This window comes from Phallusia mammillata, chromosome 1, assembly GCF_965637545.1.
Source record: "Phallusia mammillata chromosome 1, kaPhaMamm4.hap1.1, whole genome shotgun sequence".
NCBI classification, from domain to species: domain Eukaryota; kingdom Metazoa; phylum Chordata; class Ascidiacea; order Phlebobranchia; family Ascidiidae; genus Phallusia; species Phallusia mammillata.
Genome location: NC_137252.1, coordinates 6,084,760 through 6,112,398, shown reverse-complemented (window position 1 = coordinate 6,112,398; position 27,639 = coordinate 6,084,760). Strand labels below are relative to the sequence as shown.

General features: G+C 36.8%; 1 protein-coding gene and 2 long non-coding RNA genes across 6 annotated transcripts; 1 reads left to right on the top strand and 2 right to left on the bottom strand.

The window, feature by feature from the left end:
* Window positions 1–790: 790 nt before the first annotated feature.
* Window positions 791–6,845, bottom strand: LOC145235277 (uncharacterized). Of its 4 annotated transcripts, none has more exons than XM_080099577.1 (12): window positions 6,412–6,845; window positions 4,211–4,353; window positions 3,320–4,143; window positions 3,167–3,253; window positions 3,011–3,064; window positions 2,820–2,914; window positions 2,417–2,578; window positions 2,246–2,356; window positions 1,967–2,064; window positions 1,692–1,892; window positions 1,258–1,448; window positions 791–994 (listed from the first exon to the last, which is right to left on the bottom strand). In XM_080099577.1, the coding sequence occupies exons 3-12, from the start codon at window positions 4,044–4,046 to the stop codon at window positions 918–920; spliced, it is 1,803 nt and encodes a 600-aa protein (XP_079955703.1). In that variant the 5' UTR covers window positions 4,047–4,143; window positions 4,211–4,353; window positions 6,412–6,845; the 3' UTR covers window positions 791–917. The 4 variants fall into 4 exon arrangements, with proteins under 4 accessions (XP_079955703.1, XP_079955702.1, XP_079955704.1 ...); XM_080099576.1 differs by lacking the exon at window positions 6,412–6,845 and adding an exon at window positions 4,646–4,699; XM_080099578.1 differs by lacking the exon at window positions 6,412–6,845 and having other exon boundaries at window positions 3,026–3,064; window positions 4,211–5,552.
* LOC145235323 (uncharacterized) lies at window positions 5,428–6,212 on the top strand. Its single transcript, XR_013861823.1, has 2 exons — window positions 5,428–5,470; window positions 5,540–6,212. It is a non-coding gene; the product is annotated as an uncharacterized LOC145235323 (long non-coding RNA).
* Window positions 6,846–10,499: 3,654 nt separating the features above from the next.
* Window positions 10,500–11,156, bottom strand: LOC145236627 (uncharacterized). Its single transcript, XR_013861938.1, has 2 exons — window positions 10,782–11,156; window positions 10,500–10,705 (listed from the first exon to the last, which is right to left on the bottom strand). It is a non-coding gene; the product is annotated as an uncharacterized LOC145236627 (long non-coding RNA).
* Between the last annotated feature and the right edge of the window lie 16,483 nt (window positions 11,157–27,639).

Genomic DNA, 27,639 nt, shown 5'->3' with positions numbered 1-27,639 from the left:
GTTTCCTTTGTCCGCTTTTAAAATTGTCGCCGACTCGTCCTTTCGTCGATCGCTTAGTGCACGGGTCTCTTCTTGGGATAAATTCGGATTTGGCGCCGTGGAGTTCTTAAGAACCTGCCGTATCCGAATAGCAAGCCCGTAGCCTATTTCCAACACCTGATGTTCCGCATCTGTTAAAATCTTGGAGGACAAGTTTTTGTCCCATGTCTGTTTGCTTGCGTCTTCACCTTTCCTGGTTGTCGTTTTTGAAACTAAAATTTTATCTCGGAACCAAAAAGCTACAAATGTTCAGCAATGAAAACGCCTATAGCTTAAATTAGGGCCGGGGACCGGCGGTTGCCGACCACTGGTTTACAGAATTGGGGAGCCAGTCTCCGAAAATATATATCAGATTGAAAGGGCTTTTAGGGCTTATTTGGCAGAGTTGAGACAGAAAAAAAGGTATTTGGTGTACTGCAAGCCCAAAAAGAGCATTGGAACGCAAGCACTACGATTGCGCGTAAGAGAGCTGAGTTCTTTGTTGTACTACATTTTTTGACTAAGAATGTAACAGTTGTCAGATTGAAAATACTTTCATGGCTGGTAGCCTACGATGACGATGCGAAAACCACAACGGTGTACGCGACCACATAAAGGTTGGAAATCACTGGCCTACACTCTTACATAAATGCATTAGCATCGTTGAGTTCCGCGTTCGCAATATCATTACTTCTAGGCTCGCGACCTCATGCAAAAAGGTTGCCCACCTTTGTTTTAAAGTCATTTTAGCAATGGTACAAACCACCAAAGCTACAGAGATGATATTTCACTTTATTTGAAAAGGACATTTTTTTGTACAATACAAAAAAAAACAGTTTCCACAACAACTGTGCAAGCGACAGATACTAAGCAACAAATGTTTTCCTTTTTTTAACTTTCTAGTTTAAATTTAATCCGCCAAGTTCAATTTCATTCGGATCTGGTACGTCCCCATGTAATTCCGAACTAGCCAGATCTACGAAAAAAGGGATGTGGTAAAAAGCTAAAAAGTGTAATAAACTTTAGCTCGAAGGGAACGAAAACCTTTTAAAACAAGCATTACAGCAGTTGCAAAAATCTAAGACTGTTGTATTGTTATATCTGCAGAAAATAAATTAGGCCTATGCTAGCGCTCGCTTTATTCAAAATGGTGGGTTAGTTTGTTTCTACCAATAAGTTTTGTCTGTGTAAAACTTAGAATGTTTTTGCTTTTCAAAAAACAACAACATTACATTTTACCTGGAAGAAAAAACTGTCCTCTGGCCTTCGTTTCCATTGTGCGACTCATAAGATTATAACTAATTGGTTTGTCCCCACATGTAATAAGTAACTCATGCTTATAAAACGCTTTTGTATAAATCGTAGTACTAATAGTTGCCACTTGGACTTGATCACAAGTTAGAACAAGCTGAATGGGGTCTTCATTCGACCTAGGAAAAAAAAAACAGTGTAGGATTTGTTGACCTAAGAGACAGCCATGTAACGTTCTAGTCCAGAAGTAAGTGATATAATTTGAATAAAGTTGCAGCAATTTTTCATGTTAAAGAAGGTCATTGTTTACTTCTGGACTAGAATGTTACATTTATGTTAATGACATAACCGAGATCGGCGATTCAAAGGATTGCGTTAGGTTTTTCTGTCACAAAGTCCGCGTTGTAAATCCCATGCATTACCTTATTGTAAAACGATCCTCACAAACAAAAGTTGAATGTGGAAACATTTCGTTTTCTCTAAAAACCCCAAAGTCATCACTCAGAACACAAGTCAGCAAAATTTGATTTGGACGATCGCTGTTTGAATTCCCCACAGCAAATCGTACCAACTTATGTTTTGCCAACCTTCTGAAAGTTTCCTTGGCAACGATTACTTCAAACCTTAATGTATAAAAACAAGGTGTTTTGCTAGTTACTTCACTACAATTTTACACCATTTTAATCAACATTTTTACAATGTAAAGTGATCAGTTTGAAAGGTTAACATTCCTTTTATCATTTCTGCAGAGTTTGAATGATTGTTCCACTCACGATGATCTTGACTAAACCGCACCTTGAAACAACAAAGATGACAACAGTAATGTTGCTGTGTAATAATCAAACCTTGTGATTCTACATCTTGGTACTTGTTTCGATGTTTTAATATGATTTCTCTAAATTATACTGCTGCCTACGACAAATGAAATATTGAAGAACAGATGTTTTGTTTTTATTAACAGAACTCAGACGTTTACCGGAAAAAGCCCAAGCGTGGCTTGAGGTATGTTGCAAGGAACACTGATTGTGATTGGTTTTTGAAATTTCTGTCCACTTGGCTCACAATTTAACTGTGGTGTAAATTGATTCTATGGAAATAAGAAAAAATCAACGGCGAACACTAGGCCAGCTTTAGATTTTTATGTTACCTGTCCCCAGTTTTCATAGACTGCTGTCAGTTCAATGTTTACTTGTTGTGCCAACGCACCAGATGGAATTTCAACAATGCACCCACCAACTTTTAATGTTGCTCCTTCTGGTCCAACGACCCATTCCATGTTTTTAACAAATTTGTTTTGGCTCACAAGTACCTAAATACAAAATCAGGAAGTTTAAAGGGCTTGTATTTGTGTGTAAAGGGCTACAAACCCTAATCGCCCAAATTGCCGAAGTAGGATTAGTTTAACGCATCCAATAATTAATTTGCAAATATCAGCCAATAGACAGTTAACGTTTTACATCAAATTTTAGCTTAACAAGAAAAGAAAAACATGATTCGGTTTGGAAAACCCCATCAAGAGTTTGGTTTTCTCTGCTATGGTGCAAACATACTTGATCAGGGTGTTCGTTTGATTGTTTGATCTTTTTCTTCTGCGGTTCAGCTGAAACTTGAGTCAGCGTTTCTGAGCTTTCACTTTTTTTCGAGACTGTAAAAAAGTGATATTTGTTTTTCGAGTCATAGAAAAGCGAAAAAAAAGATAAACGCATGTTTTGCTAAAGTTTAATTCAAGTAAACATCGAACCCGACGGAAGCCTACGTTTATTTGTCTCATCAGAAGAATAGTCGAAATAGAAACCTACAAAATCAAACTAAATATTATTTCAAACCATTTCTAAATAGCAGACAGGAAGTAATGTTTCAACTTTACAATCTTATTTACACAAATGTCTGACAGTACCTGCAGCTGGGTTTGCATAAAGAGAAATAGCATCTGCAACATCGTTTTGTGATTCAATTGGTGAGGGGCGTGTAGCATTTCTGACGGCTTAAAAGCATTGAATGATAAAATATAAGCTAGTGTTGGATAGTTGCTGTCCGGATATTACTGTACCTTGGTGCTTTGCTGAAAGTGAAATATAGTTTGCTCGATTGGCTTGGCTGTGGTCATTTGAATTTATGTTTTTCAAAATTCTTTCTACTTGTTGTTTGATTTCCGATCTGCTGTACTTCTCAAACTGTTGTTGCAAAATGTCGACAATCTCTGATATGTTTGGACGCTTTGCCGGTAGATACTGCCAACATCTTTTCATCAGTTTTTGAAGTTCTTCGACAACTTTTCTGTCTTTTTGATTTAAAGTGGTAATCATCTCTTCTATTTTGGCACAGTCCAGGTTTTGTCCGTTTTTGATCGCGTCAAACATCAATGTCGTATCTCCAGATGGATCAAATAATCCGTCACAGATAAGAACCACATACATCGTTATACCGAAGGCATATATGTCAATCTCCTTTGTTGGTGTCATAAAAAAGTTTTTTAACTTTTCGGGAGCGGTGTAAATCCTGGTGTACTGCGGACTTTCGTTTTTACTTCTTTTTCTTAAACTGTCTATAGAAACCAATTCTGCTGCCCCAAAGTCGGCGAGTTTACAATTTAGGTCTTTAGTGAGCAAAATGTTGCCTGGTTTTAAGTCACAATGAATTAAACTTTTGTCGGGTAAACCGTGACAGTTTTTGATAGCTTTTGCTGTTTGTAATAACAATCGGACACAAAGAGCAATTCCCAGTGATGAATTATTGCATAAAAGTTCCCTTAGGGCTCCCCCTTCACAGTATTCCATGACGATTCCTTCGTCTGAGTTAACTTTGACAAAGCCAAGAACATTAACCGTGTTTTCATGGATGGCTTTCTTCAGGTGTTTTATCTCTGCTTCTAAACTGTGTGAAAGAAATCACCGTAATATCTTTACTGTTGCATTAAAATATTCTCAAATGTAAGACTTACTCTGCGTTATTCTCTTTAATGAACTTGATCGCAATTTTGCTCTCGTCGGGTGTGTGAAATCCAAATATGACAAAACCAAAACCGCCGCGGGGGGATTTACGAGTGGGATCACAAATTATGTTGTTGTGATTGAATTCTCGTAACTGTAACAAACAGTTTGTGCTGTTATATATACCGTGGCGTGGACTGCATTGGATTTTTCCGGGGATAAGTGATATTATTTGACAGCACAAAGCAACGTTAAAATTTAAATTTACATAGTTGCAAAGTGGCCTGTGAACTAGGAATTTAAACAGCACAACGGTGTTGTTACGAAGAGAAGCATTTTTGTGATGTCCGACAGGGTATACCGCGCACAAACAAGCGTTTGTTTGCAGCAGAAGCTGAGGGACCTGACAGTAGAACAGTGTTGTTTGGGGTAAAGCTTTAACGTACCTCAATCTATCTAGCGGTAGAAAAAAATACTTGTATTATGCAGTTATATAATGTAACATAACCAAAAAACAAAGTCGGTGCCTATGTGATAAAACTATATTCGGTAAACACAATATCATCACCACCTCTTTTTGCTACTGTTAGAAGTTACCACAGGATTCTGCCCTGTAAAACAGACATATCAAACAAAGGGCACCGTGTTCCATTTCACAACAACGCTATCTATTCACTGTGTTCCATTGCACAACAACGCTATCTATTCACTGTGTTCCATTTCACAACAACGCTATCTATTCACTGTGTTCCATTTCACAACAACGCTATCTATTCACTGTGTTCCATTGCACAACAACGCTATCTATTCACCGTGTTCCATTTCACAACAACCCTATCTATTCACTGTGTTCCATTTCACAACAACGAGTATTGGATCAAATGCGTGGAGTATTGGAAAGAGCACAGCGAATATCATTCTCCACATTTAATCTGTTTCTCTGTTTTGTTTTCATTTGCAAAAGAGTTGGAAAACCTGATTCACATAAATAAGTGGAGACAAACGAAAGGATACTTCGAAAAAAATGATTTAAGCTCGTTTTTGAGCTCAAACAATCGCTTGGTAACATTTCCTCTTGAAAGCCATCGAGTGTTTGTATGAAAAAGAAGTACGTGATGGTCTGCATCCATGTCATTGCACAGTTGTTTAAATAATCGGGAGTTAAGGGCTCCTACTTTAACGAAGTTGACTATTTTTATTGTTTGCTCAAGAACTTCACGTAATGGAGCAGGGAGCGTTTTAAAAGCCGGCGCACGACGAAGAATCATACAGTGAATACCTTTTACATTTAGACTTTGGCTTTTAACATGAGCTAAAAATCCTGATTTACTTCCTAACAGAGCTGGGGCTCCATCCATGCAACACCCACATAAGTTTTTCCACAAAATATCTTCGGATTCAAAGTTTTTAAAGAAAAGAAGAAACTTTTTTAAATCTTTCAACAGCTTTCGTAGTTGTTTCGAGACAGGAACAAAAACGAAGCTCCTCTTTAAATGCGTTTGAATGGGAATACTTAACAAATACCATTAACTGCGAACACGATGCCACATCAGTAGATTCAGCCAGTTGAATCGAAAAAAAGCCAAATGTAGCAGACTTATCTCCTGTATAACTTGATCTTTTATATCTAAAGCCATGTCTTCTATCCTTCTCTAGGCTGTATTATTTGATAATGAAACAGCAGCAACTTTTTTCCTATCTTCATTTCTAAGCACAATTTCAACTTTTTTTTGAAGCACAATGTTTTATTAAATCTTCACTAATTGTATGTGGTTTTTTATGCATCGCTATTTCCAAAGCAACATAGTAAGAAGCTTCAACTGCATTTGTGTTTGTTTCATAGTACGTTGCACTTGAATCTAGTCTCATCTTTTTCAAAGCACAAGCGTGACGCTATAAAAAAGCTTCTACTTTTATCCTAAATTGTGAGTGAACATTTTGTAAATGCTGTTTTAACTTTGTTGGTTTCAAAGAATCATTTGACAGAACTTTATTACATAGTACACATTGAGGCCTCTCCTCTACATTTTTATTGATGCATGTGAATCCATATTTAAGATATGAATTCTTGTATTTTCTCTTTTTCACACTCATGTTAAGTAAAACCTACGGTAAAACTCCTTTTAAACACTGTTATTTTTGCTTAATTGTTGTGATCACTGGCACAAGACTTTGAAGACTTAATGGAAGCTTCACACTTAACAATCCTTACCTTAAGTAGCCTAAATGAAATTGAAACTGCTTTTTGACTGGCCAATTACCAACGATCTAACACTAAGTACTGCTGACACGCGGGATTTTATAGCCCGCATAACCTTCAAGAATATATCAAAAAATCTATCATTTTCTAAATCACATGATATCACACAAACAAAATTGCGTCACAATTAGCTCAATCAAGTGACCTAGACTTGCACAGTAATTCTTAAACAAGTGTATTTTTGTAATTTTTTTTAATTTCTTCGTACAACCACTTTCTGCATTGCTGCCTTAAATCGATTATTCCTGAACTTCTTTTTCTCAGCTCATATGCAGCAATAACACATAGCAGAGAGACACAAATTGCCCCCTACAAACTACAAAATTCCCCCCTAGTGGTAAATTTCCCCCTAGTGGGTAATTATTCGAATTGCCTTATCACGCGAACTAACATGATAAATGGAATAGATTGTGTGTAAAACCTTACAGGTCATGCGGCCTTGACCTTACCTTTCTATGAGTGATTTTCTGTTTATATTGCCGTTCTTAATAGTCTTGACCTTAAGAAATTCTTTGTTCTTTTTGAGCCGATGCTTTTAAAATCGTGCGCCTTGTTCTCGTTCGATGGCGTTCGCTTTTGTAGCCCTCAGCTTATATATCGTGTGTATAATTAGTATCGAACTTTGGCAAACCATAACCCGATTATTTAAAAGCAGTGGCGCACTTCTTTACATTCGGTTTTAAAATTTAACAAACAGCTTAGGGATACAATGAATAGAGTTCACGTGGACCTATACATATCTTGCCAATTAAATTTTTTTTAAATAAGTGGTAATGCTAACAATAAACTTTAGGACAAAACTTGGTTCGTTAAAGGCACATAAATTACAACTCAGCCCTTCATACATTTCAAGCCGAGGTGAACAACACAGAGGGTTGAATACCACCAGCTTGGTTGGCTGCGTCCTCACCAGAGCAAGACAAAACAACAGAGCGGTTTATCCAAATGCGCTGCAACATTTCCCAAGGGCTGAATGGGTAACATTTGGCAAGACTGTAAAAAGTTCAGCCAAGACCGGTATTTGAATTATAATGTGGAATATCGTTATTTTTTACGTATTTTTAGGATTGAAAAAAATGCTTTTGATTTGCGTGTTGTTACCCATCAGTGGCGGCTCGTATTGGCACTGCAGCACCCCCTATTTCAATTTGAGATTGACTATACCGTTCAGTTACTAATTCCATTATTTAATGGTAAAAAATAACGGCCTAAATAGACGTAAAAAGCGACATGCTTTATTGTTCAAACGTTTCGGCAAATGTTCATGCCATCTTCAGTGATGCCGAAACGTTTGAACAATAAAGCATGTCGCTTTTTACGTCTATTTGGGCTGTTATTTTTACTATTAACTTATGAACAGATCCGTGTATAGTGTTCTAATTCCATTATATTTGTTTAGAATTGCAAAATGTGCAATCTCCATTTTATTAGGTCAGTTGCCATTCGTTGGAATGAACAGGGCGCTGCGTCTTCGATAGTGCCGAAAAAATGAAGGGTGAGCACCGTCGCTCCAAGAGTATAGAAAGAAACAAAGAGAGATAATTGTCGAATTGTCAAATAATTGGACGCAACTCGTCATACTACCATCCCCTGGAATACGTTGGATTGTTGTCGCAAAATATTTTTGCCAATATTCGTTCCAAAGTCACACTTTAATCCAGTGGTTCCCAAACTATGCGCCGCGGCACACTGGTGTGCCGCGAGATGTCGTTAGGTGTGCCGCAAAAAATATTGAAATTAAAATCAATCAAGTAGGGCAGGAACTTGGCCGAACGGTCTGGCGCGCCTGACCCATATACAGACATAAAAAACCCTGATCGGGATTCGTCCCCGGGAGAGTCCTGGGTTCGAACCCCGTGAGAAAAAAAAAAAAAAAAGGTGCTTAGACCACTAGGCCAACATGCTCCACGTCTTTAAAATGTGTTACACTCTTGTCATAAAGACGCAAGTACACTAAATTTCTTGAGAACGTAAGCAATATTGACTGATTTAACGTTAGGACATGAAAAAATAAAAAATAAAATATATTTTTTATTCAAATGTTCGAAGTGCGCCAAATGATTTTTGTTTTTTCTAAAATGAGCCTTAAAAGAAAAAAGTTTGGGAACCACTGCTTTAATCGGTCGAGGTGTGGAAACTTTTTTGTGCGTCTCAAAAAATAACTTGTTTAAGTGCACAGCAAACTTTGTACAAGTTACCGGTATCCCGATCTTAACATGACGTATGGCAAACCTGATTTAATGGCTTTTAAACAAGTTATAATGCAACAATTTTTAGTTTTTGTAATGAATATAATTGCTGTACGCGAGGGTACAAAATCGCCACGCAATATATGACAAAATAAATGCACCTAAAACTTGTAAATATTTTCCACTTTTCAATTCATACTGATCCAAATGGATGCAAATGATTCACACACCTTTAAAAAAGGCCCCGAAAGTACTTTTCATTGTGTTACCAGAACACCACACGATGATTTGAAAAGTTGCTGAATAACAAATCTATAGCTAAAAGCTTGTATATAACCGTTTCAATAATAGTTAGCGTAGTTGCTGCACTAAACTAATACCGACAGCCCTAAAACGGCAATTGCATATCTTCTTTATTATATTCTGTACGTTTTTAGGTTTTGCCAGTCAATCAAACATTGGGGCCTAAACGAGCTTTCCGAAATGATATGAGTTGGCGACGGGCTTCGCGCTCGAATTTCGGGCCCATCTACAACTCTCCTTCAAAGACTTGGATTTGTTTAAATTGGCGGTTTGATTTAGCTAGTATTTAGCCTCCTGCTTACATTGTTAAAGCGAATACACTAAACAAGAGACAAACTTAACTACCATTTGTTCAAGAAGATCTGTTCAACGAGATTTGATTTTCGGTCCATAATATTATAATTATTATAATCATTGTAATTTATCTACCTCATTGCGAACTGAGATGTTGACGCAGACAAAGTTTTTACCGACCCCCGGTTAAGAATCCCCGCCTCAATTACTACACTGAACACAAATCGAGTTAGACTTACATTTTTGTTGCTCGACATCGTTGAAATGATCCTTTAGTTTCAATCAGGTATTCAAAAATTTAGTTTTAAAAACAAAAATAAATATCAAACGTAGAGTTTTGCTAACTTCCTGCCGTAAAATAGAAACAATTACCGAGATACATATAACTAGCGGTAAAACAACTCGTGTGAGGAAACTAGCAAAAAGTGGTGCTTGCCGCTTCTACGTTAATTGCAAATAAGGTAGAATTTACAAGTTTTCCAGTGTTATATTATTACTTGAGTTTTGCTCCAACCTGTGATCAACTATACTTTTTTGCATAAATTAGTAAAACTTTAATTAGTGAATTGTACAAACACTGCTTGACGTCGTATTCTCGTTAGAAAACCTATGATATTTAAGAACTTTGCTGAACTTTGCACCGTACGGTGTTTCATACCTTTATAGGTAAGTTAAACAACTGAAAAATAAAATCGTTAAAGCTATAGGGTCTTTTAAATCCCAGTCACCAAATGTTGATCAATTTAGTACTGTACCAAAAACATTCAAAGTACCGTAAATACCGCGCAATCACAGTCGTTTAGCCACTTTCTTACATTAAATTTTTGGTAATGACAAAACTGCTCAATTGGACAACACAGGAAATCGACTTCATTTAGCGAAAAGCAGTTTCTACTTATCAACCTACTACTCCAATAACATTGTTCCCGACCCCGAGCTTGCTTTTGTTCCGTATCAAATAATGCGAACAAAGGGGTATCCAGTGTAACCCTATACATTTCAAGTCGAGGTGAACAACACAAAGGTTAAATGCGTTATCGCAAGAATGCGAGTTGCGCCTTTACCCAAGCAGAACAAAACAAAGTTTTCTCAATGCGTGGCAACATTTTACAAAACCAGGTGGTTGAATTCAATTAAATTAATACTTGTGCTCATGTGTCAAATCAATTAAATATCACTGGTGCTCTAAATACATTTTAACTCAAGATAGGTGTAGCGTCGCACCTTCAGTGCAGCGCCTGGACAAGCTACCAGTGCGAGCAACAGAATTTTATTTCGACCAAGATGAATGACGCGCGCAATAAACGCGGTTTTCTGCAAACATAACAACACTAGTAAAAGTCAGAACGAGGAACAACGACAAAACGCATTTACAGGAGAGAAACAAAATAACGTACCAAACTTTGATCGGTCCAGGCATAAGACTTCCCAGTTGGAAATCACAGATTACGGTTTTCACACTGTAAATATCGTAAGTCGTAATCAGTAAAACACATAAAAACACACCAAGATACAGGCCACTACATTAAAACATACCGGCGTACAGCAATGCAACCGAGTCACTTCGTCGCACAGATCGATGCAGGCCGAATCTTGCCCACAGTAAATTAATCGGGTCACAATAATCCAATGCTCAGCGCAAAGTTCACAGGTTCAGTTCACTTAGGTACAACTTTTGCACATTTACAATATACTTTCTGTTTCAAACAGAATCAGAAATACGTTACTTAGCTATCACAACTCACTTTCATGCGTTCAGCACATCATAGACACTCATAAACTAATAACCATGCGGTCTCGCACCACAATGGATTTTACGTCACAAAGTCATTGTTGTGACAATAGCAATGCCAGGACGATCTCCCTGGCACCCGTACATAACAGTTTGCGCCGCTAGAGGCAAGAAATCTTACAATAGGTATTTTGGGCCTAATATCACTGAACTGATTTTTTTTTCAAAACTGATTTTGCTTGCTGCCCAAATACTAAGTATCTCTTCGATTGTGACAAATATGGTCGACATTAAACAGTATGAAAATAAAGGTTAACTGCGCATCATATTAACAATCACGCTAAAATGTTACCAAATTACAGAAAGCTGTTTTTAATTGCATTAGGGAAACACATCAGGGGGCCATTCTCTTCGTTTCAGACATAGGCCAAGTGATTGCTTTGACCTGACGTATTTGTACCCTTAGCACTAAACCTTCCCCATGCATTGCGGCCAATTTGAAAATTTGAGGCGCTTTTTCTTAACACCAAGCTTGAGTTTGAGTTTTTAATGTTACGATAGACAACAAAGTATCACATACAAGTTCAGACTTATGCTTTATTAAGCCACACACGAAACCCTATATCGCCTCCAGTGACTTTTTGAGCAAAATACGACAGTTCTTCCCACCAGGCAAAACTGCTTGGTTTTACTATATCCCACTATTCGTTGACTTTTGACGAAAACGTAATCCTAGATGTTCCTTACATTCGTGTTCATTTATTACGTCGAAATGCGTGTAAACAAGGTTGAACAAAAACGTTACAATTGCAACCAAATAAATTGTAAGCCAAGTCCTATTTGCAGCTACTTTTCGGGTAAAACAAGTTGTGTTTAAAGTACCTGTCCTATGGCGTATAAGCTAGCGTCATGAAGTAACCCTATACAGCCCCCAAGTGATAAGGTGCAACTTTTCTCCATAGTCCTTACCATGTAAATCTGCTACGTTTTATCATTCATTCTCGCAACGTGTTGATTTAACGTTGTGTCGTGTGTGCGTGTCAATTTGTCCTAGGTTATACGTAAGGTCCACAGTAGATTTGTAAGCAGGTTCAAAGTTAAGGCTTAAACCAGGGTTAAAGGTAAATGTATTAGCCCGAAATTTGAAAAAACAACTTACAAGTTAAGGCTGAAGACCTGCTGAATTTACAGACAGAGTTCTTTACTACAAAATGGTTGGGGATCGCTCTGTTCAAAGCATAGTGTGAGAGGAATTTTATTATTAAACTGCCATAAAACACTTGCTTACTTCACTTAAGAATTACCAAAGGCACTGCCGCCATTTTGTAGCACGATAATAGCTGCCAAAATCAAAATGGAGAAAAATGCCTTAAGAAAAACACGTAGGCCTGAAAAAAATACATTTAACTTGTCAAAATAAGATAATAGCATTTTTGCTTTTTTTAAATTTTAACATTTTAGTATAAAACTAAGGAACTTCCGTAGGTTGCCGATCTAAACCTTATGTCAGTCACTGTACTTACTTGAAGATAATAGCACTGGAGAAAATCAAGAAACCCTGGCAGCAAACGTACAACACTGCTTAGATATCTATCTCCCTTGTCTATCTATTGCAAAAGGGGTGCCCAAGCATACGGACACGATCACATATCAATAGGGCAAAGAAATCCAGCATTTTAAATTCAGTGTATACCTGCTTGCAGTTAACAACCCATGTGCTTCAACCTCACGAAAAGATCGTTCTAACCGTTTTGTGTTTGTGGTTCGAGTTCTGGCGGTTGTGTTGCTGTGCCTGTTGGTTCGGTTGGGTTGATACTGCGTTGTCTGATATCACGTGCTACGGTGACATCATCCTGAGTGTCTAAAACAAAAACACGTAAAAGCAAAGAAATTACCTCCAAACGAACCAAATTTAAATTTGTTTAAACAAAACGTACAATGGCATTTCTGCCCGTGAATATATCGTGCGAGTTATCCACTAGTGTTAAAAGCTAAGATTCTATTTGTGCTACTTGTTGTCGCATGCAAGAGCGTTTGTTTATTTTGACGAATTTTGTTCTTACATACCAACATTTAAAATTCTCAGACAAGCTCGTTTTGCCCCTTCTTCAAACGCACGAAGGCGGAGCAACTCTCCTATATCAACATTTGGATTTTGAAGCAGAATTTGAAACACTCCGTCTTTGCAGTATTCCATTACGATTCCCAATTTGTCAGACCATTTGACGTAGCAAATGACACGTACTAACTTGTCGCATTTAATCTTTTGCAAACGTTCGATTTATTCTTCAATGCTGTGTAAAAATAGTATTCATTTGGATAATGTACCAAATGAAATAATAATGAAAATTACTTACACTTTTTCTACAAGTGTATTTTCTTCAGTCCCTGCATGAAATGGAACTACGCATACGTAACAGGCACTAGGTCATGTGACATGTTGTTGTATGTAAATCCAAAATCTCCAAACTCAAAAGAGCCGAGCATATCTGTTTCGGCATCATATTCAATGTTAGCAGTATCAAACTCTACAAGCTGTTAAAAACATTTAGTCGAAAACTCAATCTTAGATGTTTAAATATTTTCAAATAAAAAGTGTGTAAAGAAAAAATCACTACATCATACTGTACAACAAATGTAACCGGTATTAAAGGTTATTTAAAAGAAAATGCTTTGAAAACATACACGATTTCATTTTTGGATTGCATTAAAGAAAAGACAGATTCTGTACCAAAATAAAGCATAATTTTAACTACAATAGTTATAACCGACCTGAGCAGACGTGTAATTCTAAAGCGGTCTGACGATATAAATACTATAATAACCAATTGCGTAAGAGTCGGAATATTTTCACTTGATGCTTTACAATTACATCATGCAGTGACAATATGTACAGAACAAATAGGGGAGACCGGGGATACTTCGGACCGGGTATATGACGTCACAGTAGCCCATTGTGATATCATTTTTAACAAATCTTCATGCTTCCATTACAAAGCAGCATACTGTTTGAGAGCATGCGTAGTTCAACCGATTAGTAAAATTAAAAGAAGTTAGTTTAACAGAAATATCTAATTTTTTGTTGTAAGGATATAATTTGGTTGCTGGTAGCCGAAAGTAATTCTTTTGTGGTGGAAGTCGTAGTTTAGAAGCAACACTCCAATAAGCAAACGTTGATTTTGAGCAGGAGGTAAACAGGCGGCCATGTTTTTGCTTTTTTATGTCGCCACGTGTCTGGGGATACGTCGGACAAATTGGTTGAAGTAAGTGTATTATATTGTATGCTCACAATAGTTTCAGATCATAAAAAATATGGTAAGAACGTTTAAAAGAAAGACGACAGGAGAGTATGCTTCAAGCGACCAAATGAAAAAAGCTGTTTTGGCAGTTATTGAAGATGGAAACTCGTACAGACAGAGTGCCATTGAGCACGGAGTTAATCGCTCAACCCTATCAGATTATGTCCGACGACATAAAAAATGTGGTGCATTGGCCTCATATTCTCCTAATTTTAAACAGAAAAAGATTTTTTGCGAAGAGCAGGAAAAGTCGTTGGCGGATTACTTGCTAAACTGTTCGAAAATGTTTTATGGTTTGACTCCAAAAGCGACTCGCCGATTGGCACAAGAATACGCCATCAGCAATGGCGTAAAAGTCCCAGAGTCCTGGGTGACAAACCAGACAGCAGGAGAAGGTTGGCTTTCAAGCTTTTTGAAGAGAAATCACAACTTGAGCATAAGAAAACCTGAAGCCACGTCTTTGGCTCGGATGACTAGTTTTAATAGATCAAATGTCGAAAAGTTTCAGACCAATTTGCGCGAACTTTATGGAAGATATCATTTTACGCCGTCGGAAATTTTTAACATTGATGAGGTACTTTTTTGGTTTTGTTAAAATGTGTTACCTATAGTAGGCGATTCTAAGTGAACCCTTGCTTTTAGACTGGAGTTACGACTGTCACCAAACTTCCAAAAGTTGTTGGTCAACGTGGGGCAAGCCAAGTTGGCCAGACAACGTCCAGGGAGAGAAGAGAACTGATGACCCAGGTTGGCATTATTAGCGCGAGCGGCGTTGCACTGCCTCCAGTTTGGGTTTTCCAAGAGTGAGACAAAACCCAGCACGCATGCTCTGTGGACTTGCAAGTGGACCTTTGGCGTTGGCACATAAATCAGGATGGATGACATCCGAAAATTTTATTCATGTTTTGACGTTTTTCGTCCAGTTCACAAGATGCTCGCAGGAAAATAAGGTATTGCTCATAATGGATAATCACGAATCACACTTAAGTGTCGAAGCCGTTAAATACGCCAAAGATAATGGGATTGTACTCCTGACGCTGCCTCCACACACCTCTAACAAGCTGCAACCACTTGATAAAACGATTTTTGGTCCGTTTAAAATCTTTGTCAGCCAAGGTATTGATGATTGGATGATTGCCCACTCAGGTCAAGTCATTTCTATATATGATCTTCCGAAAATCTGCATACAATCGTGGGATAGAGCCGCGACCCCAGTAAATATTAAGTCTGGATTTCTGTCCACCGGCATTTGTCCTTTCGACCAGAATATTTTTTCGGACGACGATTTCTTGAGCTCGTTTGTTTCCGATCGTCCTGATCCGGAAAGTTGTGCTGAAGCGACAGAGAGTGGTCTGTTATCACGGGAAACTTCCCTTCCACATACAGAATCGTCCACTTCACGTTCTAAACCAGACGAAGAGAGTAGCGATAGAAACACTGTGCCCGGGCTTACCAACATCCCGTGTTCAGTCCATGTCTCGCCAGAATGTGTCAGACCATATCCCAAAGCTCAACCACGAATGAAAAGATCAGAAAAAAGAAGAAAAAGAGGCCGATCATTTATCGCTACCGACACGCCTGAAAAAAAGCTATTAGAAGAGAGGGAAAAACAAAGGCAAATAAAAAAAGTCACGGTTTAAAACAAGAAAACATCGCGGCGTGCAAAACGAAAAATTTTGGAGGAAATTTCTTCCAGTGATGAATCTTTCACCCCTGAAAAATCTCTATCAACGGATGAAGTGTGTAGTGAAGAAGATATTTCCACACCCACGCTAAAAGAGAAAGCTGATTTGGGAGACTTCGTACTAGTAAAATATGATGCACATGGCAAGAAATCAGTCTTTTATGTAGGCAAAGTGGTCGACTTTGAAGACTCCGATGGAGAGGAAAATGAAAAAGATCTCGACACAAAATTTTACAGAAAGAACCCCAAAGCAGTGAATTCATGCGTTGAGCCTCTAGTAGAAGACATCCACGCCGTGGAAAGTAACCGGGTTGCCATGGTTCTGCCAAATCCCATATCAGTCGGGGGATCCAAAAGGCAAATGGGTGCCCTAAGATTTCCCATCAACCTTTCCTGTTTTAATATGCGCTAAAGTACCAGCTTAACCTAGTGGACTTGTACATCAGATGATTCGTTATTATTTCGTTTGTCGTTTTTACCAAATGTGTCGAATAAAACAAAAAAACGTAATCTGTCCGAGGTGACCCCGGCCATGTCCTATATTACCCCGGTACCGGGGCAACATCAGACACTTGAGAGCCTTAGGAATTTGACCTTTTACATGCATTTCTAGTTTGCTTTGGCAATCGACACTTCCACCCTTTTTCGGCAAAGGATCACCCTTCACAACAAACTAACAATACAGACCAACAATAGCTTTTACTATTGTGTTACTGCCTTTTCCTTTTCTTCTATAAGTTGCAAATTAGTTTTAGTTGTCGCCACGCTTGTTTTTTCGTCGTCGCTTAAATCTTTAGCTTTCAATTTTGCTCGTATTGACAGAGTGTAGTATCTTTCTGCATCTTTCAGTTGTAATTTTGTTCATCAGCAAAACCAAGGTTGTTTATTGAATCAGGATATTACGACTGATAAACGTTTAAAAGATTTGAAAATGGTACACTGTACTTGGGGCAACAACATAAGTAATTTAGACGGTACCCATAATTGGTACCCAAACCCAAAAGTCCTACCCGAATCCGGCCCACACCCAAAATGATGAAAAAATAAAGATTTTGTAACTCTGGGCGTGTTGCTTTTGTCAGTTTAGCGCGTTTGTGAGTTTTTTAGCTAAGGATTTTAAGGCCTTGTATAATGTCGTACATCATTGGGATCAAGCACGGGTTATTGCTCTACACGAAATAGTCGGATTATTCTGCCATTGATGTAACCATGTATTCCTTATGTCAGGAACCACTACTTTTAAATCTGCTTCAAGTCTGCTGCGCTGTGTTGGAACAAAAATTAATTCAAATACTTTTTGTCAACTTCAAATTTAATGTTATGAGTTCGATCACATGCAGTGATGCACCGAACCCGCCTTAAAAGGTTCGGGCCGAAACCGAATATTCGGCCACGAATTTCGGCCGAATCAGGCCGAACCTAAAATCCCCGTTTCTTTGGTAAACCTTGTGTTGTTGATGCGAGTGAACTCAATTTTGACAAACTAAAATCACTTTCACAATGCGTAAGCTTTGCTAAACATCTAATATTTTGCAGACAACATGGCTGGTATTTCATAGATACAACAAATAGTTAATTTATGATGTTTCGTATAGGCGTAAATGAAATTTAAGGCCTTAATTCCATGCAATGGAAAAGTTCGGTTTCGGCCGAATTTTCAAAAAAGTTCGGGCCGAAACCGAAACATTGGAAAACAGCGGATTCGGCTGAAATTCGGTGCATCACTAATCACATGCAGTCATATTCTTCTTCTTGAATTATTATTTTATTATCATACGATAAACAGTCAACACCAAAACAACAATCAACAATAAACCAACGCCGCATGGTGTTAATTTTGATCCTGATCCTAAAATGTAAAGGAGTTCTGTTAGATTGCATTTATTAGGGAGCTATATATTAGGGAACATCATTTAAGACTTAAAATCGTAATTAACTAGCGAAAACTGATTTTTTTTAATGCTACTGCATTATGTGTTTGCTGCACATTTCAGAACGGTTTATTGTAGTTAGGCATGAAATCTAAGCGTAACTTTAAATATACGCAAAACGTCTTGAATCGAAGAATAATTTTGTGCGCAAAGGAAGCTTCTGTTTACTTTTTAAGATTGAAATGTTGTCAATATGTTTATTAGTAGACCAAGTGTTCGGAATTAGCGAAACATATTTACTGCGACAATTACGTGACACAATAATGAAAACCATTGAGTATAGATTTTCATTTTACCACACATTAGGGTTGTAAATGAAAATATTGTAAGCTTGTTTGCATATGTTGACTAAAATTTTTTACCACAAACCTCTATTGGAAACTGGCGGTCGGATTTCGTCTTCTTCGTTTTCTCTCACTTCTATCGGCGATGAATTTCTGACAAGGTTTTGTTGTTGTGTCACGCCAACATTGGGGTGTATGTCTAGAAACAAACCAACATAAAATGAGTTGATCACAACCAATTGTCTTTGTACATTGCCAAACATGTGAGAGAAAAAGAAACCAAACTGAACGATAACAAGTGAGAGATGTAAACACATTATTTAAGACTTGAAATCGTAATTAACTAGCGAAAACTGATTTTTTTAATGCTACTGCGTTATGTGTTTGCTCCACATTTCAGAACGGTTTATTGTAGTTAGGCATGAAATCTAAGCGTAACTTTAAATATACGCAAAACGTCTTGAATCGAAGAATAATTTTGTGCGCAAAGGAAGCTTCTGTTTACTTTTTACGATTGAAATGTTGTCAATATGTTTATTAGTAGACCAAGTGTTCGGAATTAGCGAAAAATATTTACTGCGACAATTACGTGACACAATAATGAAAACCATGTAGTATAGATTTTCATTTTACCACACATTTAACATTGTAAGTAAAAGTATTGTATTCTTGTTTGCATATGTTGACTAAAAAATTTTACCACAAACCTCTATTGAAAACTGGCGGTCGGATTTCGTCTTCTTCGTTTTCTCTCACTTCTATCGGCGATGAATTTCTGACAAGGTTTTGTTGTTGTTTCACGCCAACATTGGGGTGTATGTCTAGAAACAAACCAACATAAAATGAGTTGATCACAACCAATTGTCTTTGTACATTGCCAAACATGTGAGAGAAAAAGAAACCAAACTGAACGATAACAAGTGAGAGATGTAAACACATTATTTAAGACTTGAAATCGTAATTAACTAGCGAAAACTGATTTTTTGTAATGCTGCTGCGTTATGTGTTTGCTGCACATTTCAGAACGGTTTATTGTAGTTAGGCATGGAATCTACGATTAAAGTGTTGTCAATATTTTATCAGTATTTCGTATTTTGTCAATTTTTTCGGCAAAGGTTTATGTCATTAAAGTAAGAAAACTTTAATTGTAAACTAATTCAAACAGCTAAAATCAGTATCTAAATCGCGACATACTAATCTGCCCACTAAGTCACAAGAGTATAATGTCACTCATGCAAACAAAACGGGACCAAGTGTTCGGAATTAGCGAACAATATTTACTGCGACAATTACGTGACACAATAATGAAAACCATTGAGTTTAGATTTTAATTTACCACACATTTAACATTGTTCCGCTGTCTTTTAACTAGTAGAGGGCGTGACTCTATGCGCCCAGACAGCACAGCAGGGGTGATCGCTTAAATTCCTAGAACGGTTCTCAACGCGCCTTTCTTTGCGCTCAACAACTCCAAGGCACCAAGAGCCAAAATAACGAATTCTTTTATTAAGGCAATAAGGACAGAGGTGGCGCTCGAGGGTTCAGCAGCAAGACGAGCACAAAGGCAAAAGCGGTTTCTGCAAATATGCACTAATTTAGTTAAGGAAACAGACGAGAAATTATCAGTAAAGTTGACTCTTACCGAACTACTATAGGACCAGAGTCTCAGTAACATTCAAAGCGATCAGGAGATTTTAGGTTCTGCAAATACAGCATCAAATTCAATAAACATCACCAAAACACATCAGTAACGAACTGCGAGACTTTAAGGAACAAAGCTTACTGGAATAATACAGACTTGGACAACTAGATACTTCTAGTTGTCTAATTCGTCAAATTAGAGCAAAATGGCGGTAATTCTAATTCCAATCTAATTTAGAAATATCGAGTAAGCGCTAATTTTAATTCTAATCTAATTCACAGTTTTCCCTAAAACGCTAGTTTGTCCAACAGCATTTTTAGACATGTGATACGAGTATGCGTTTCATGTCCAAAGCGCACAAAGCTATGTCACCAACAAGGCCAAACCACATCACTGAAACATGTGAACGCGTTTCAGTCATGCCGAAGTATCTGGTTCATAAAGCGCAAATCTTGGAGTTTAAATTTAAAATGTACTGCAGTTGGTTGGTTTAAATCTAATTCTAGTCTAATTTTCGGTTTTTGAAAAAGTGGTAATTCTAATTCTAATCTAATTTGTAAAAACTGAGATGCTCTAATTTTAATTCTCATCTAATTTGGAAAAACGAAAAAAAATCTAGTTGTCCAAGTCTGGAATAATACAGTTATTTACAGCAACAGCAAGTTGGCTGACGACGGTGGGATCCGTGGGCCAGAAATGCACAAACTACACATTGGACGACCGACAACAGTTCAGTTAACACAAATCTCCTATTCGTTACCAAAGAAACAAACATAACCGGTCCATTAGATCAAGCATGCTGCCTCTATAACATCCAGTCGCTAATAAACACGAGGCAGCCACGCTTACAAGACGTGACGTCAGTAAAACAATGTTAAAGTTGTGACATCATAAGCACCGATTGTGTGATAGATAATGTCACCAGGTTGCACAACATTGCGGCATACAAGAGAGTTAAGGTTACTGGCGGGAAACACAGAAAACATAATAATATGTACAATGGCGATGTAACAAACATTGTAAGTAAAAGTATTGTATGCTTGTATCTATCGTGTTTTAAAAGTTTCACCACAAACCTCTATTGGAAACTAGCGGTCGAATTTCGTCTTCTTCGTTTTCTCTCACTTCTATCGGCGATGAATTTCTGACAAGATTTTGTTGTTGTGTCACGCCAACATTGGGGTGTATGTCTAGAAACAAACCAACATAAAATGAGTTGATCACAACCAATTGTCTTTGTACATTGCCAAACATTTGGTGAAAAAGAAACCAAACTGAACGATAATAAGTGAGAGATGTAAACACATTATTTAAGACTTGAAATCGTAATTAACTAGCGAAAACTGATTTTTTAATGCTACTACGTTATGTGTTTGCTCCACATTTCAGAACGGTTTATTGTAGTTAGGCATGAAATCTAAGTGTAACTTTAAATATAGGCAAAACGTCTTGAATCGAAATATAATCTTCTGCGCAAAGAAAGCTTTGTTTACTTTTTACGATTAAAGTGTTGTCAATATTTTATCAGTATTTCGTATTTTGTCAATTTTTTCGGCAAAGGTTTAAATCATTAAAGTAAGAAAACTTTAATTGTAAACTAATTCAAACAGCTAAAATCAGTATCTAAATCGCGACATACTAATCTGCCCACAAAGTCACAAGAGTATAATGTCACTCATGCAAACAAAACGGGACCAAGTGTTCGGAATTAGCGAACAATATTTACTGCGACAATTACGTGACACAATAATGAAAACCATTGAGTATAGATTTTCATTTTACCACACATTTAACATTGTAAGTAAAAGTATTGTATTCTTGTATCTATCGTGTTTTAAAAGTTCCCAAAAAAGATAAAAGAAAACTTTTTTAACTTTCAATAAAGCAAATAGAAATTTGGAACCTAATATTTAAATGTTATGCACACACGCCCGAAATTGCAAAGTACGTAATGAATGAATTTTTAATTGCAATAGCAGTAACAGCTCTTTTGACTATCGTTTTCATGTTTCAAATCTCATTATTTTTGCCGTGGGCCCTTATTTATTTCGGCCGAATCTGTTACTTTTTTGCATACGACGAATTGATATAGTGATGCTTCTATACGTCATGAATTTTTTTTAAAATCTTATTTGTGTTTTACCACACAAAAATCTCTAAAATAACCCTGACACAAATCAATCCGATGAAAACGATTTGATCAACTTCCCAGAGACACCGAAAATTCAAATCGACGTTTTTCTAATGATAAGCAATTGGTGGTACAGTATGGCTTTCTTGTTCTACTGTTTTCGACCCACATTAACACGTGCAGCCACAAAAAGTTAATTTAAAAGCTTTTCGTTCTGTTCTTTAAAGCGAGAAGCGTTAAAAACTTCCAAAAGATTGACTACAGCTTTACGTCTAAACAAGAATGCTAAACTAGAAATTTCATGAAATTATACATAAACAACTAACCTTGATCTTTGTTCAAGTTTGCCATGATTAAAAAGTTTATCTCCAAGAAATTGCCGATTTCCTAATGTCACAACAATCGCCTTTTGAAAAAGTAAGAATATTCTGAGAACATTAAAGTTGAGCGGATTATAAAGAGGCGTAAGCAGGCTATTAGATGTCAGCCTCATTGTGTTGTAATTAGTGGAACAAAAGCATTCCACACTTTTATGAACTCGGGCAACACACAACGCACAACAACACACGAACGCCTGTTTCCATTCCTTCCGCACGTTTATTCACAGCGAATTAATAAAACCCTTGAAATGCCACACTAAGTTACAGGATTTAACAAAGCTTAAATCGGATCGATTTTTGATTGTTGCTTGGTTCATGACTTATAAACTGCTCTCTGACACCTTTGTTTACTAAAATCTAATATGATGACGTTGTATGTATGTCGTTTTAAGGTTTAAGATGCAATTGTTGGTAAAAATCCATACTTGAGATATTAGGAAAAAATGTGAAAACAAGTTTGAAAAGTACATCAGACGTTGTACAGTTTGAATTGTGGTTGATGCACTGAAGTGGCTAATTAAAAACGCAATAGCTCCGGCTTGTCTGGAAATAAAATCTTTAATGTACTCGGACCACACACAATTCCCAGAGTACAACCACCACCAAACGCCCGTTTACAACTCTTTTGTATATTTATTCACAACGCATGAATAAAATCCACACTAACCAAGGAAAAAAAGACATTGTAAGTTTTAAAGAAAAGTGGTAAACATTTTGGGAGTAATTGAATTTCAACTGATTTTTCTTTGTTGTTTGGTTCATAGCCCATTACCTGAGCCGGACATATTTGTGTACAAAAATCTAACATGATGACGTTAATAGACAATATTTTTCAAGATCTAAAACTCTGCAGTTTTTAAGGTCTACAAGGCGCATTATTTACTTTTCCGTTTTAGAATTAAAGTGCATTCGTTGGTTAAAAAATGTGTTACACGCAATTCATACTTTAGACATAAATAAAAAAAATCGTAAAAACAAGTTTGAACAGTACTTGCGGAGTCGTGGTTTTGAATCTGGTATATTTGCTGTGTAATGTAACTGCTAATTAAAGACACATAGCTTCAGTTCATCTGGATACCGGATCACCCCCACTCCAACTTTGTTTACCAGCTGCTATTCCGGTGAATGAACGTTTTGTTGTAAACATCGAATCGTAACGCCAAAACCGAACGACCTTATAACCTTTCAGACCACACGGGGTGTATTGTACTGACATAAAGTGAAACATAAAACTACTCTCTTATCGTTCGTTTTGTTGTGTGCTTTGCTGTACGATAATTGAAAAGATTTCTAATATAGTCGTGAAACAAGCTAGTCACGACACGCCGGCATAGAACACAACTGTTGTGAAACACTCTGTGAAGTAGATAGGATCGGTGTCACCTTGAGAGTAATGGTCTTGAATCAAACTGCGATGTATAATAATCAATTTTATTAAAGGAAAAAAAAAATTTGGTGCGAATAAGTAGTAATGATGATATGGAGCGAAATGATTAAATGCATTTTCTACAACATGCTGTTTTTAAATATTACTTTATACTTTTTCAAAGAATTAATTTAAATTGTGCAACAGCTATAGCCCTTGTTTTTTCTTCTTAAATTTTGTAAAATATTTTAAACAAACATTTCCGCAAACAACGCCATACGAATATAAGTGACATATATTCACACACTGTCTTATAGCAGTTTTAAGCGCGTTGAAACCGCATCCATAACTTGTATGAAATTATTTAGGTTCGAAACTCTCCCGACGGGAGAGTTAGCTGAACCAATGTCCATTACCACGAAAACGTTAGGATACAATCCTTCTCTATAGCAACCTGGATAATACCAAAACTAAATTGCAATATAAATGCGTCATCAAAAATAATTATAAAAATTAGTTTTTCTTTTGAATTTCACTTTACACATTGCATCACTGTGCTTCTCATAACAACTAACCCTGAGCGTTGTCCAAGCTTGCCATAATAAAAAGCGTTTGCTCCTATCAAAAGTCAAATATCTGCAATATAAAAACGAATAGTTGTCTTTCAATAGTTACAAATATTCCGCTGACAACAAATTTGTGATAAAATCTAAAATCGCATGATCCGGCAAAATACTATTTCATTGTCTCCTTTTAGTTTAAGCGGAAATTAAAGACTCGTAAACAATGTATTCGATGTCACTCTCCTGTGTGTTGTAATTAGTGGAACAAAAGCATTGAATTCTTTTATAAACTAGGGCAGCGCACAATTCCCAAAGCACAACGCACACAAACACCCATTTTTTCCGCATGTTTATTAATAGTCAAATATTAAAACCCCGAAAACCCGACACTACGAAAATCTAACAAAAAACGAAATTATAACTTTTTAAGCGCAATAATAAAAGTTTTGGGATTAATTGAATTTCGATCGACTTTTTATTGTTGCTTGGTTCATATATTTGTTTATTAAAATCGGCCATGATGACCTTAGGAAAAATTTTCCGAGGTTTGAAAGGTTAAAAGATATGAAGGTCCACAAGGCGCATTACTTGCATGTCCTTTTTAGGACTAAAAAGCAATTGGTGAAAAATTTTGTTACAAGTAATCCCTATACTTAAGATATAAAGAAAAAATGTTAAAACAAGTTTGTAGAGTACATTAGACGTTGTATAGTTTTGAAATCTGGTTGATTTGTTTTGCACTGGAGTTAATGATTAAAAACGCAATAGTTCCGGATGATCTGGAAATAAGATCATCCCTACTCGAAGTTTATTCATCAGCTGATTGTTGCGTTTTGTTGTAAACATCGAAACGTGATACAAGCTCGAACGACCTTTTAACCTGTTTGGGTCACATGGGGTGATCGTACTGCGCTGTGCGATCGATGTTGGAAACATGAAGCTACTGTTTTGTCGTTCCTTCTTTTGTGTACAGCCGCTGTGCGATCATGTGAAAGATTCTGCCATGGCACGCTACGAACCCTTGACAAAGAAAGCAACCTCCTGTGAAATGCTTTGTAACGTGGCTTGAGTCGATGTACCGACGTTTCAGTGAAATCGTAAACCATTGGTGTATTTTTTTAATCATCGCTGTTTAAGAACTTTTAATTACACATCGATAATTACCACCGCGACAGTAATCATAAAGTCATCAAGGAGAAGATATACGACGAAAAAGTTGTATTATTACTGGTTTGAAATGTGGCAAAGTCCGCTATAGCAGTTTTGTTTTTAAAGCCATCATAATTCGGCAAACAGTCTATATCTAACTGGTTTTTTTGTGCAGCAGTTTACTGTGTCATAAAGTGAACTGATATTATACTTTGAATGAACTTTGAATTATTATTTATTTATTTTCCTTTTTTTTTAAGCGAAGCTTTATTAACAACAAATAATGACAATAGCAAGGGTTCGTCATTGACAATTTTTACAAATAATATTTCCATTCCAAAAGTAGTTACACTATACATATGTGTCTGTATGATTTATTTTGTTTCCTGAATGTGCAAGTTTTCAGGTTTTAATCATGTTTAGACTGTGTAGAGAAAGTAACAATAACAAACTGTGCATAAATGCAAGCGTGTTGAGTTTTCACATCAGTTTAGTGAAAAAAAAAACTGTATATGCTATATTTGGAAGTTAAAGTACATCAAATAGTGACAAACAGTTTGTAGGTGGGGAAAAATCACAAAAACTAAGTCTTTTTACAGCACATAAGAGAAAATAGGCAATATACATGTTGTAGTTATAACTCTGTACGTTTGAAAAGTTTTACGTGATGCAAATTGGCTTTAACTTGTGCAATTCTCTTTCCTTTTTCTCCTTTAACAAAATCTGTTGCTTTGTGGTAAGCGTTTAGCGCTTTTATTGAATAATTTTCTGCTTCTGTAAAGCGGGACGTGTGGATCAAAACAACACTGAAATTGTGCAACAACCCGCCGTAAATTTTAAACTTTGAACTGTTATTCCCAAATCTATCCTCCATCAAGTTAAGTGCAAGTTGTATTGTGGTTTCTCGCGACAAAGAATCCCCGATGAAAAATTGACACAACTCAATATTCTGCAAAATCTGAACTTCCTTAAGACGCAGTTCGTCCGAATCTAACTTTTTTAGGTTTCGAATTTTGCCACGCATCTTATGCATAAATGGTATTACATTGTCGCGTACAAATCGGGCCTTATCGGATAAATGCATTTGGTATAGGTTATAAAGCACGTTATAATTGTCTTGTACCATTGCTTCTGTGGTGATTTGCATACCGTCCATGCATAACGTAATACGCTTCGCATCAAGTGTTGTGTTTGGATGTTCTGCGTAATATGACGATGCCATGCGATAAAACAAAATTGATTCTATGTAGTGTTGGCTATTTTTTAGATTTATGGCCGACCGTATTAGATCATCAGCTGTAAAGTTCAGCACTTCATCCAAAGACTCGCAAACTTTTTGCTTCACTTGGTTCGATTCGTCGTAGGTATGTTGTTCGTTTTCATCCTTCGGTAGCCGAATTTCTTGGCTTTCACCTTAATAATTGGAACACTTTTTTATATTTGTTTGTCTGAGTTTTATTATGTTTTGTTTTTATGCCGGAGAATAGAAAATTGGCAATAAAATACTTACTTTGCGATTTGCCAAGAACACTGTCATCTCGTTGGGCAAAAGTCACTTTGAAAAAAACCAGTAGAATCACGATGTCAAGAACTAGAAATCGTTGGAGGCAAAAGCCTGAATAAACAAAGCTGCCTTTAAATTGCTACGTACAACTTTAACGCAGACAATACAATAAACTTGACATGGGGGATTAGCCGGTTTCGGTTTTTTATTGGGTGTGCCGGAATATTTCAGTTTGAACTGGTTTTAGTCGGTTTCTGCCTTATATGATATGGAGCAAATTGACTAAATCTATTTTTGTACTTCTAAAAAACACCTTCCTGTCGCATAGCTATGACCGAATTTGCCTTCAAATATAAAGGTAACTTTGGTCTCTCATCAAAATGCGATTACAAGTAACACGACTCGAATGTAGTTGATTTGTATTGGCACAAAGAATCAACGTAAAAGTGTCAGATTAAAAAAAAATCTTTTTTTCAATTATGACTGCAAAATTATTTAAAACTGCCATTTAAATTGTTACAAAGCATACAGCACATCCTAAACACGGAGGGTACCGAATCCCCGAACCAGCGTACTCGTTTGTGTTGGTAGAGCTGCTAACACAGGTATTCATATATTTGAAATGCAATTGTGCATAAAATGCTGATGGTTAGGGCTATTACAGTTTGTCTGAAGTTCATTATAATAAAAACAAGAAAATCAAATCTAAAACCCAGCAGTTAGATTGTA

Coding starts and splice junctions, on each gene's coding strand:
- LOC145235277 (XM_080099577.1), bottom strand. CDS start 4,046: ATGGAATACTGTGAAGGGGGAGCCCTAAGGGAACTTTTATGCAATAAT. Junction 2,579..2,819: donor CAAACGAACACCCTGATCAA/GTATGTTTGCAC, acceptor TTTTGTATTTAG/GTACTTGTGAGCCAAAACAA. Junction 1,893..1,966: donor CAAACTGATCACTTTACATT/GTAAAAATGTTG, acceptor TTATACATTAAG/GTTTGAAGTAATCGTTGCCA.